This window comes from Apus apus, chromosome 1 (assembly GCF_020740795.1).
Source record: "Apus apus isolate bApuApu2 chromosome 1, bApuApu2.pri.cur, whole genome shotgun sequence".
NCBI classification, from domain to species: domain Eukaryota; kingdom Metazoa; phylum Chordata; class Aves; order Apodiformes; family Apodidae; genus Apus; species Apus apus.
Window position 1 is genome coordinate 103,537,328 of NC_067282.1, and position 13,459 is coordinate 103,550,786.

Below are 13,459 nucleotides of genomic sequence, written 5' to 3' on the forward strand. Positions count from 1 at the left end.
TCTCAGCTTCATGTTTTCACAATGAACCTTCTCTGCGGGTCTCTGTGCTTTCTAATCTATCCAGGGCACTGCTGCCACTCCACAGAAAAAAGAAGTCACGAATATTTTATATTCTAAGGTATAAGTCCATGGAGACCCAGGCACAGAGCTAACTATTTCAGGGAGACAGAGAGGGTGATGAATCCTTCAAAAGTAAAATAAAAAAAAACCCTAGAATAAAAACAACAAAAAAACCCTCCCACCCTTCACTTCTGTTTTCCTCTGACTTCAGAATTCAGATGATGTGCCCAAGTTTAAAACTTGGCCCAAAAATACACAACCTTCCTGCCCATACAACAGGAAGAAGCAATTCTGGTAGCACATGCAAAACTCTTCATGTACCTGTGGACTTTAAAATAAACAATGCCACATTTTTATTGCTGAATTACAGTAAAAAAACCACAAACAAAAACAAGTAATGAAACTTCTTCAGGTTGGGGTGTTGCAGGCTTAGGTACTCAAATATTAACAAGGGCTCACAAGAAGTCCAAACAACATCTAGCTGACTACCAGTTTTTGCCTGTAAGCAGATATCTGAACCTAAAAAAAATGGTTTACATTTAACCTGTGCCCTTAATTTATTTTGTACCACAGTGATTATGTTCCTCAGGAGGTGTTTCAGAACTGCAACTACATAATTGGTAAGTGTTATTAGCTTATTAAAGTTAGAGCTAGCTTATGGTCTCCAGTGGGGGTTATAAAATGCACATTATCCTATTACTTCTAATAAAACTGCTGAGCATGTAATTAACAACTCTTGGTTAGGAATTCAACACACACCTCTCTAGATAAGGGGCACGTTCCACACCACTGCTGTCACCTCCCATCACCCAGAAACGAGAGAATTAAGGACCTCAGCTTGCTCCATCAGCTGGCCAGGGGAAAATAAGGTACAATATTTTTCAGGCTGCAGCAGCTGTTGCTATTTTCATCAGATATCTTTATTTTTGCCTCTTATATTGAGCTGCAAAGGAGCTAAACTCCAGCAGGAATACAACCTTTATCTCAAAAGACTGCATGTATAATGAATCTAGGGCAAGACTCTGAAGGACTCCTGTGAGTGAAACTACACTAAAAAACATGGTAACACTACAGCTGATGAATGCAGTCAATTGATTTCATAAGACAGAGCAAGCAAGGACATGGGTAGAATCCGAGATCTTTAAATGCTGTTATGAATGAAGTTTAAAGGAGGGGAATAAGCACTCTCACAGACCCTGGATCAACTAAGTATCAAGGTTATGCCACAAGAAAGGTCCTCTGTGTTAGCAAAGAAGCTGGAGAGCTGCTGAGCTGCAATCTGAAATTTCATTCAGAGTCAGCAAGAAAAGAAAGAGAGGAAAAAAAAAAAAAAAAAAGAGCTCTGAATATGAGGAAGACAAAAACCAAAGAACAGAAAGCCCTCTGGACTTGGCATCTCTGGCACCTACCTCAGAGAAATTCCTAGGTGATAACTACCAACCCACTTGCAATTAGAAGAGGAAATTAATATAAAGATATGTAAAGCCTGTATTTGCAGAAGGCAACCATAAAATCAGAAATCTTTTCTAACTTCTTAATCAAGAACAAGTAGAAATAAACCACTTATTTTTTAAGTTTTTCTTCCACAGAAATCTGATGCACAGGAAGAGCTTGTTTTATTTCCTTAAAGATTAACCCAAACAAAACAACACTGAAGGCAAATTCTGAGTGCTTCCAATCTAACAAATGGATGGGAACTCAAACGCATTGTTTTCCACCAAGCCACAAGTATAAAATGCTACAAGAGGGGGATACATCTCCCACAGCCAATGCTTTTCTGAAAAGAGCAGGAGTTAGGGAAGGTCTATGACAATAGACAAATTACACAACTCATAACACAAAGGTTTAAGTGTTTTTTAAGCTAGAAGCACACATTTGGAAACTTCAGAACAAACTATGATTAGATTAATAACTATTTAAATAACTCTTTTTTTAATGTCATGCATATTTAGCAGCTTAAAGATTCTTTTGTAACATTGATGCACATCTGCAACTTGTGTATCTTGGGGAAGTTGTGAACCACTTTGGGAAAAGCAGCCCATAGAAGACATTGAAAAAGGCATGGAGATGTATGGGAGAAAACAGTGAGCAGAAAGAAGAGGCAAGCAACAGTGGCAGAACAGAAAGTTGGGACTTCATTTGCTCAAAAATATATAAGCAGAAAATCAGAACCAGAAAAGGTTGAAGCCTTGAAAGTATAATATTTCTCCATGTCAAAAAGAAAAACTAAGAAAGCATGGATTAACAGAATATTGCAGCATGTGTAATATAGTGCCTGAAATTTATTTTCAGGCCAGTATCTTTCACCTATAAACTAAAAAAATGGCAAATCAATGACAAATTGCAACTGTGGCTATTCATTAGAATCACTCTATAGCCAATATATTCAGAAGATGAAGCTGTTCAAAAACTCATTAAATAACCCAGAAAATGTTCTGTATTGCTTGTATTTGATACAGATAGATATATATAGTGCTCATTTTGTACATTTGAACAAACAGGATTTCTAATATATAAACATTTACTTATTTATAACTCACCAGTTCCTGATCTAAGGCACTAGGTACAGATTTGCTTCTTATGCTCAGTGTGTCCTCATGTTCTTCAGAGAAAGATTCACTCAGATCTATCTCAGATCGGCTACGATCTGGAAAATAAAAACAATTAAAATTTTTTCTGTAATTCCTAAAAAAAATAATCTGCTTCATCGTCCACATTTTAGTAAGTGTTGTCTCATACCCAATTGCTTTTTTAGGAAAAGACTTCAAATCAGTATTTCAGGTATCTATCACAAACTATGACAACTGAACATCAGTATGATAAATGGAAAAAATATGTTTTCTGATGCTGTTCAGCCTTCTGGCCAATACTTTTCCTCCTGTACTACTTATCTGCTGTAATTGTCTCCTGTGGATGATACTATAGCTCAAGCTTTGACTTTGGGCTTATCAGCCTGGAATATTGCAAAACCTGCAGTCCAAGTGTTCACAGTGATTATCACATCTCCCACCACTACACAACTTCCCCCTATCATCTGCTTAAGAATTAAGCAATTGGGGATACAGATGGACATAGAAAATACTTCTACTGTTACTGGTGTTCCCTGTGCAAAAAGGAGAAGGAAGCAAATGAACCTCAAGACCTGTAAAAATTTATTTTTCCTACAGGTGTCTCATCCACTCTAGAGGCATAAGACATGTAAGATGTCTTGGAGAAAGATTTTCTTAGTCCTCCCAATAGAAATGTGTTGTGGAACTATTCAATTTATTGAGAAAGAAAGAGGGGGAAGAGAATACTTTGAGATCCTGCAGGTAGGAATCTGCAAAGTAGCTAACTGTTCATCTTCTACCTGGGCTGTAGCTGATGTGACAGGAGACAATGAAGGGTCTGATGCCTGTTCCCAGGTTGCCTGCAATTTTGCTGAGCATCCATCTGCTTTGGTAACATGAGGAAAGTTATTTTCTACTAGGAAAATAATTTTTAATGGTAGCAGAAACAGGAGATTTTTCACTTCACAAATAAGTAGCAGTCTGTAGTACCTCTGGCTGGATTTGCAATATCCTGTACAATATCCTCAAAGAAACTCTGATACTTTCAAGTGGAAAAATCTAAGATGAAGAACATTATCTCCTTTGATCAGCTCTGTGGGATATGCCACCAGGTGTCTGTTTTGGGCTAAACTCAGCTGAAATAAGGTCAGCCCTGCTGTGTTTCAGAGAGAAACATGTAAATCTGAACCCAGCCTGTTAGTCCTGTAAGAAGCCAACCTGGGAGAAGCAGAAGAGTGCAGGGTGCTCCTGCCTCCTATTTCAGGTATGAAAAGGAGGATCTCCACCCTCTTGCAAAGTGGCTCTGACAACACCTTCCTGTGCAAGTCTCATTTACCTAATAGTCTCAAATGAAATGAGGTGAACTACAGCTGAATTGTCTGATTCAGTGCAGACATATAAAAATGATGTTACATGAAGTCTGCAAGGGACTTGTTCTCCGACAGCTCTTTGTTTCTTTACTTCTGGGCAAAGTGGGTGTGGAATGTAATGGCAGCAGCACAGTAGTATTTTATACACATTGCAGGTAGGTAACATTTTATAGACTTGACCACACAGAGACTGATTTAACAATCTGCAGTTATGAATGAAATCTTGTAACAATTCTAAGAGCATGTCATTTATCTAATACTAACATTATACCAACATTACCGGGGTTAGGATTACCATTTTTTTTCAAATATAAAACTTGTAGAGTGGTATAAGCTCGGTTACTGAAATGGAAGAATTTTCAGAATTAATAAGAATAAATTTATGAAACATCTGATCTTTCATTGTGCTTTAAAAACAAAAGGTGTGGAGTCACAAGAATATGAATAATCCTCTGATGATAAAGGCTGTCAAAAAGAAAGAAAAGACTTAATACTTACCTGATGACAAAGATACTCTAGAAACTGCAATGGAAGGTGTTCCAGATGCCTTCCTACAGTGTTTCTTTACTAAATCTTCAGGTACACTTTCACTTGCTGGAATAACCATGCCATTTTCTAAGCCAGTGTCCTGCTCGATAAGAAAAATGCACATCCCATAAATGCAAAAATGCAAGTTGTTCACTATCAGTCTACAGAAGTGTCTCCTCTACTAGCTCTCAGAACTCCAAAGCTCCTTTAGCCTCCAGTTTACTGCTGAATATCTTTAGATTACAATCTAATCTGCTTTGCTTAGCACAGATTATTAATAAAATTTGAGCAAAGATAGGACTCACGCAAATATTCTGAGTTTGAAGCTGAAGAATCAGAGTAATGCAGCTGGAGTGAGAGGAGGGAAGTGAATCACTCAAATATATTAAAAGTTCACTTAGCTTGTACATTAAAAGAAGGGGGTGGGGAACGGAAAGGAGAGAAAAGACAAAACATATTGTTTTTAGACCAGCATAGTTATTTCAGCCAGGCAAAAAGCAAATGGACTTGATCTAATTAAATTATACCAGTATAAGCCCTTAAATAAAGCAAATATGCTTGATATTATTATGACTTTTTGCCACCCTGGAAAGGAATAGCTAACATAACTCCACCTAAATTGAATGCATTGGCCTTTTTCAACAAACTCTAATGCACTTGAAATCAAGTCACTCTATGTGCCAGCAAGAATATAAATAAAACAACTATTAATCTATTTACAGCTCCCTAAACTTTCCTTCATATACACTAACTTAATTTTTATTGAAAAAGGCAATACACTGAAAGCTAGAAAAAACCTGATGCATTCAACAGGGCTCTGATCTCAAACGCTCATCTACATTTTTCCAAACATTAATGGTAAAAGACATAACTTCGGACTATAAATTTTGTGTTCCTTGTACACTTAAGTCATGGCAACTTAGAATAACTTGCCCATACAATCCTGATTTCTTAAGAGGGGTGACTGACATGAATTTGGGATGGGTGTCAGAAGTGCACAGCCAGAAGAAGCTGCTTGACAAGCAGGCTATATGGGAAAGAAGAAAGAGTCTGCTTCTGGCTAGGTGAGCCACATCCTCCCACTGATTACAAAACAGCCAAGGCAGCTAGCTCAGATGTGGCCACCTACATCCCAAGAGGCCTAACAGCAGGTAAGAGGAATCCCACATTTCATTTTGATAAAGTGTCTAGCACACATTTTGTGTTATGCCATAATTTATGCAGAGTCCAGTGTTCAAATCCAGAAAAAAAACAAACAGCAAACAGTATAGCCTGATTTTCTGCAAGTGCTGAGCTGGCAACTTTTGCCTGATGGGAAGTCACATCTTTAGTTCACAGCACTTACTCAAGGCTCCAAAGTTCCAAAAATATTTACTTTCATCCCTTGTACTTCCCACTTCAGAATCTGTAACTCATTATGTCATGATGGACATTAATAGCAATTTTAGACATAAGAAGAATGTCTGCCAAACCACAGACATCACTGATGGAGCATGACAAACTGTGTTCTAGCAGAGATCTTCATTGGTCTCAGCAGAATTAAGGAAGACACAAAATCTTCTCTGTCAGGCTTGCCCCTTCTAGGCTACAAATCGATCTAACATGGCAGATACCAACCAAATCATCCAGTCTGGTGTCAGCTCCACATGACTGTACTTACCCTGCTATAATCTGTGGTCATGCTGCGCATGCTGAGTGCTGGAGACCTCGGAAGGGAAGGTATGGAAACATTGCCTCTGCTCACAGGACCCACAGCCCCTACATTGCTGCTGGTCAGCGAAAGGGTGCTGCCCCTGGGGTGGAGAGAAGAGTGTTAAAGCATTATTGCTTTGAGCATACCAAGGCAACCCATTCAGCAAACCACTGCAAGAAAGCAGCCATGTTAACTGTTAACTAGAATAACATCGTCCTGGATGAACTGAGTGATCCACTGCAAGGAGATGGTCAACTGGAAAGAAAAGCAGAGGTGAGGGTGAAGAACAATTACTTTAGACATACACTTGTTTTCAGCACTTCTGCCAGAACCGCAAATAGCCCAAATGAGTTGTTCTTCTCCAGGCTGTAGAAGCTGCATTCTTCCATGTTCATTTCAAACTGCATTCACATCCCAACAGCAGGTGCAACAACTCCTGTAACGCTGCCTGCCAGGCTGCTTCGTGGTTTAAAGGAAAGCTACAGTGACATGACTGTTCTGGCCATTTCAGCAGCTGATGTTAATGCCAAAACTAGCTCCAGAAAGTCTAAAATCCTTGGCTATCTGCTCCTCCATCCTCTTCATAAAAACAGCAACTTGTTCACTGTCCTACTTGTATTGCAATAATGACTCCTGACCCAAACTGATTGATTATTTCAACCAGCTCAGAAAGCTAGACAAGTCTCTTTGCCAGGTTTCATGTTAGTAAAAGTGACAAGATCAGCATACCTGAACCCAATTGCTGCCTAATAAGAGTTGAAATTTTATTTGCAGTAAAAACATAAGTTCTTGGCTAAACTACTCTTCTTTCTCCACAAACATCAGCTCAAACTTTTTAATTTTTCTTCACAATTGAGAGAAGTCTTCCAGGAAAGTAACAGTTCTGCATATACTCCTACTTACTACTTAAAAACAAACAAACAAAAAACCCTCTGGTAAACAGAAATCGCAACTTTTCCATATGGAAAATACAGTGTCAGAGGAGGATAGCAATGTAAATTTCCTGGATAAAATTTTTAGAACACAGTACATTTTCAGAAGAAGCAAGCTTGCCTAATGAATATTTCAGATCTGCTAGCATCTTTGTTGTGGTGGACAATATCCAAATTTCACCTTCTCTTGGTTTAAGCTGTCATATCATATTTAGAATAACTGTAATAAAACTCTTCTCTACCAGAATGGAAATTTTCGTTAGAACAACTGCTGAACTGAGAAAATAATACCCTGGAACACAAGAGCTTCTGTGTCACCACTGCATTAAGCAGTCGGCACAGGCTCTGGATTCACATTGGATTAAACCCGAGGAATACAGAGGAAAACCCCCAACACCAGGACTGTTTACTAATGTTGCATAACCATGTTTGTGTCTTTTAGTGAGCACATGGTAACCTTTCTAATAATTACTCTCCAATTTCCTATATTGGCAACTGTAGATAATAAATAATAAAAATGCTCTTACGTGCGTTCACTTCATGTACCTGCAATGCTACTTTTCAATTTGATGAGCAGGTGATCAACAAATCCTGCTAGATGTGCTTTGGTTGAATTGTAGTCCTATCTGTTTACATAAAGATGTGTCTCTGGTGCTGGAAAATGAGACAATTAAGGCTGTCACCTGTATTTTATCAAAGCTGTTGGAGATGGATTCACACACCTTAATTTCCAAACCTGCCAGTGTCTGGCAAGTAGCCAAAATGCCAAAAACCTGTTTTATTGCATATCACCACTTCTGATTGGTGTGCCATTCTGTTACAAAAAATTGTTGTTAAAAAATGTTTCCTCACTGTGTAAACTAATGTAAATCAAGGTAAGTGTTCAGAAGTAACAATGGGCTGGATAAAAGATTTGAAAACATGTTACAAGGGGTTCTGCAGGACTCAGCAGCCAGGCTGAGCATTTGTACATAACATCTGCTACAGAGACCTCTTCTACACTTTGCCCTCATTTCTGCCTCTCATTAGAGAGAGGTTCAACACATCTTATGTACATATTAAGTAGACAACAACAGAAAAATTTTGTTATAACAATGCCAGGCATTTCCTTGTGGTAGAGAAGACCTCAGAATGATGGGGTAGTGTGCCTCTGTAGATACGCCTAAAATCCCTATTCTAGTTCTCCTTGAGGTATCCTGATGCAGCCTTCCAGTTCATTCAGCTGCAAAATCAGTAAACATATTCCCTGGTGCAGAAATAAACCAGTCGAAGAGATGAAGTCACTGCTCTGCTGCAAAATATGAGCTGCTCCTCAATCCTTCCACAAACTAATATTCAGAAAGTGCCACATCTTCCATAGACAGTACAATAAGTCATCCCCCCTATCAAAAGCATCTCCTGGGAAGTACATCTGGATTACTAGGTGTTTTGACAAAGGACATCAATTTGGCCAGGTGAGGATGAGACAATGTGTAGTGAAGAAAACTCCCGTAATGACTCAATACCCCTAATTGAATAAATCCTGCACTCTGGCTCTGGGTGAAAGTTAGAAATTGATCCTTTACGTAAAAGTCAAGCAAGGCAGTAAAATATAAAAGTTATTTTTATAGACTACTTCACTCAATTTATCCTTCTAAGCCTGCACACAGAGCATACCAGGTACTGAATTCTACCACCCAAACAAAATTATTTTGCTTCATTTATGGTTAAATGCAAGGTAACGTTCTTGCAGTCTGGCACATCAAAACTGCTGCACTGATGGCTAACAAGCATCCCTTTGTCCTTGTGCTGGAAGGCTCTCAGAGAAATAGACTTAGTATTGTGTAAACTTAGTGTTCAACAGCACAAACACCAGATTCCTTCACTGACCTCTATTCAATAAAAAGCAAAACAAATCCAGAAAAAAACCCAAAAATACTACTTCTGGTCTCAAAGTCAGGTATGAATCTGGTTAGACAGAGAAAGCCCAATTACCTTAGTGAAAAAAATATTAGTGAACTGTGTATGGATTAAAGAAGAAAAGTAGCTTTGAGACTGATTTGACTAGTAAGTGCTGCACCATCCAGTGAAAAAATATAAATTTTCAAGATTATCACCATCAGCTTTAGGTATGCTGCAAAACATCCAGCAACTGGGTTTTTGAATTGTAGGTAACAAAGAGAAGCAAGTTTTTGCTTAAACAAGATGACTCATTTAAGGGAAAAGCCTGTTGAAGAGAAGACCTTCCAGTACCTGAAAGGTGCCTACAGGAAAGCTGGGGAGGGACTTTTTGCTAGTGCATGTAGCAACAGAACAAGAGTAATGGCTTTAAACTGGAAGAGGGGAGATTTAGATTAGATATTTGGAAGAAATTCTTTCCTATGAGGGTGGTGAGACACTGGAACACGTTGCCCAGATAAGTTATGAAGGCCCCCTCCCTGGCAGTGTTCAAGGCCAGGCTGGATGGGGCTTGGAGCAACCTGGTCTGGTGGGAGGTGTCCCTGCCCATGCAGGGGAGTTGGATCTAAATTATCTTTAAGGTCCTTTCCAACTCAAACCATTCTGTGATTCTATGAATTAAACTCCGCTGTATTCCTTCTAACTGATAGTGTTCCTGTATACTTATTTGGGGTCTCCCAAGAACACTGCTTTAGAGCTAGAAAGCCATATTAGATCTTGCAGCAAATCATTATTTTCCAATCCAGACTGTAAAATTTCTAGGTGTGTGCAACTGAGCAAAGACTTTGGGTCTACATCCAGCATGGCCTATCCAACTGAAAAAGTGAACTCTTTTTGGCTTCATTTTGGTGGTGGGACATGAGAGGAATCTTGCACCTGGCATTTTATAATGCTATCAAAAGAGGCAATAACAGAGATCTCTTATGCCCAGAAGTATGATAAACAGAATTGTATTAGAAACAACTGATAAAATAATCATGGAAAGAGAAGTGCAAACAGAGCCTCTGAAGAAGAAAATATAAATTATAATCAATTACCCTGTCATTACCAAATGAAAATTTTAGAACAAGGAGTCTCAGTTCTGTAATACGAACACAGCTCATCAATTAAAAGCCAGAAAATAAAAAAAAACAACATACTGACAGCAATCATCAGCTGGACACAAGGAGGGAAAAAGGAAGATGGATGGAGGGATTTTTTTTTTTTTTTTCCTAAAACTTAAGCTCTGCTTCTCAGATTGTGTTAATGCTGAGCATTCAAAGACAAAAAGCAACACAGGGGACTGGCACACACCCCTAGGTCAGTCTCAGCATAAATTGTTCCAGATTTCTGCTACTCACCTCTCAGAACATGGCGTTGACTTGCCACTGCGCAGACTTTGGGTTTCAGCTTCTGTGACTGTGTTCCCTTCACTTTCAACTTTTGCATTTGTAATTTCTCCCTTGGTAACCCCCCTAAGTACCTTCCTGATGAAAACAGGGAATAAAGAATTTTTAAATTGTATTTTTTTTTCCCCAGGAAACAACAGCCTGACTGAAATATCAAACGCTGAACCAGAAGTGCCTTTTGTGAAAATTCTTCTCTTTTTATTTTTTTACTGTTTATACACAGAAATATATTTTTACTAAATTTATGTATTTTCTTTTAAATATTTCTTTGCAATTTCTACAATTATATGCATCCATGCCCCAAATATGATGTTTTCTGAAAATACAACATCATCCCCCTACCCTACAATGTGTGCCCTAATAAGACAGAAATGAGATAAATGAAATAAAGTTTTGAAAAGGAATAGTATTCTTCACCGAGTAACATCTAGGTCCTATTATAGCAGATTTCCTACACTGCTTCTTCCATCACGCTAATTTCAGAAACTAGAGGGCTTCTGGTGCTCTTTTTCTCCAATATTAAAGAGAGACAAACCACTCGTATTTATTTTTGGAGTCATTTCAACAAGTAATTCCACCCTCCTCAGAAGTAACAAAAAGTTGTAGAAAGCTATCTACCTACCCCATATTTAAGATCCATAATTAAATGTTTTCTTTCTTCCAACAGAAACAAAATTTTACAACTACCAGCCCATGGGCCTCCAGCCATGTTATGAACGTTCGCCTGATTTTTCATTCACCAAATAACCTCAAGTTATGTCCAGACACCACTAGTGCCACCACAGATCAATGCATCTGTCCATGTCCCTAGGGGCATAGCTAAACTGGGGTCACATATGTCACTGAGATTGCAAGATGACCAGCAACACAGTTTATTCACTGTCACACACACCCAAAAAAGGGGCATTGCTGGATTGTTAGACTGCATTTGCATAGCTGGTAGCTAAAGGAACACTTAATTTGTGAGCAGAATTGACAAGTATCCATAAAAAACAGGCCCTCCAAATACTAATTTTTGCATTGTCTTCTTAAGCAAACGTGCCTTTAGGGACATGGCTACTTCCAAGTATGAAAAAGAAAAATCCAGGAGTAAAACTGCCTTTTTTCTGCTAACTTTATAGCTATAGAGTACTTACTGCTGCATTTCCTAGGGAACAGCAGTCTAATTATAGTAAGCATGCTTTTAAAGTAAGGTTGTTTCTAATCCTGGGAAGTTTAAGGCTGACGTGGAACACTGGAAACACTCAAAAGAAAATCCATCCAATCATATACAGCTGCCATGCAATGTAGCAGTTTCCAAATGAGAAAGCTTTACCCTATCTTTTTAGGTTTGCTGAAGACTGATTTATGCCCAGTTGTGGAGGAGACCGATACATCTGGCTTTTTTTCTTCATTCTCTTGGGGCTGATCTTTAACTTTTCTTCCTTCATCCTTACTGGAAACCGGATCTTCAGTGGCAGGGGGAAAGAAAAACAAAAGTAGTGAATGTTTGCACAAAAAAAGTCAGCACGTATCAAACAACCTACAGAAACAGATTTTCCATTTTTTAATATTAAATAAAAACATAGGATAAAATACAATTTAAAAAATCTGTGGCGGTGTTCTTTTGTTTTTCCTTTTAATAAAAAAAATAAAGCTTTAAGTATTTTGAAATGTTTCTTCTTGTCAACTGTTATCTTGAACTGTGCTTCTGAAATTTTCACTGACAATAACCAAAGGACTTGAAATACAATGTTGTGGTGTACAGTATTTTCTGTCTTAAATGAAACAATGTTTTCCTCATTAAAATGTTTGCTCTACTAGGAACAAGATGTGGGGGAAATGGCTTAAATAGGTATTTTTGATATATCTACCAAATAACAAAATGACAAATGAAAAAACACCCAATTTGACAGGCGGCATAATATCAAAACCCAAAGAATGTTAGACACTTACCAGCTTGACAGCTTCTGAAGCACAGTGATATCAGCAAGATCAGCATTTTGTCAAGCAGTATATTTGCAACAGGCATTTTTCCAAAGGCACCTCTCCCTTTAAACTGCCCATACCCATCACCTTCCTACTGAAAGCTATAAATGCCACCTACATCTGAAAACAGACTACCTGAATAACAGCTTCTGTGTGCTGAGTTACGTAATTAAGTGAAGAAAGAAGCATCAGCATTCAGGAAAAACTCCTGCTCCTTAATCTGGTGGGCCTGTGGTACCATACAAGGTACCCCAGCAGTGCACAAACATGGTAGACTTGCTGTGCCCGGTCAAGATGGCCAGACTGTTTGTGGTACCTAAAAGTGCAGGTGCAATTTACTGGAGATATCTGGGCCAGAGGAAAGTCAAACGAGAACTGGGAAGCACTAAGTAGTCTTGGTGTAGCCCATGCTCCAGCACACAGTACAGGAGCTGACATGAATCTTTCTTACTCAGAGTTGAAAAGGAAAAATGGAATACTTTTTACACATCACCACCACAAATAAGAGAGACAAAGTAAAAAAAGGGGCTGGGTTTAGATCTCTACATGCAGCCTAACTTCCTGACAGGAACTGAGAATGAACTTTTAGAGCCCCTGCTGCTGGCTTTGCAGCTGAACAATACTGTCTATCTGGACAGTGAGATTTTAAGCAGCTCTCCATCTCCACAGAGATATTTCTTCATTCATCTACACCTTACTTTTCCTATATCTTAATAATTCATTAATCACTGCATAGTAATACCCACATATGAAATAAAGATTCAAATACTGACTCTAATTACACCTTCAACATTGAAGAACAAAATATAATACAAGTCAAACATGCTGAAAACAAGGTTTGAATGTATCAAGCACAAGCAAATCTCTCTCTTGTGATCCCTACCTGGGTATTTGTGTAGGATAGACTGTCTGACAACATCGGTTCCAAGATTTGATTGTTTGAAGCGCTTTGCTCTCTCTTCAAAAAACCATTCTCCTGTCACTATCCGTAGCTGTCTATAGGGGGAAAATGTAAAATGGCAGAAAGACATGC

General features: G+C 38.5%; 1 protein-coding gene across 1 annotated transcript in view; it reads right to left on the reverse strand.

Annotated features, from left to right (window-relative positions):
* Positions 1-13,459, reverse strand: part of SYTL5 (synaptotagmin like 5) — a 92,793-nt gene that overhangs the window by 18,989 nt on the left and 60,345 nt on the right. Inside the window, exons 4-9 of the mRNA XM_051609126.1 lie at positions 13,310-13,422; positions 11,774-11,906; positions 10,411-10,536; positions 6,168-6,300; positions 4,478-4,607; positions 2,601-2,707 (exon numbers count right to left, since the gene is read on the reverse strand). Coding sequence (XP_051465086.1) covers positions 2,601-2,707; positions 4,478-4,607; positions 6,168-6,300; positions 10,411-10,536; positions 11,774-11,906; positions 13,310-13,422 — 742 coding nt within the window. The remainder of the gene's footprint in view (positions 1-2,600; positions 2,708-4,477; positions 4,608-6,167; positions 6,301-10,410; positions 10,537-11,773; positions 11,907-13,309; positions 13,423-13,459) is intronic.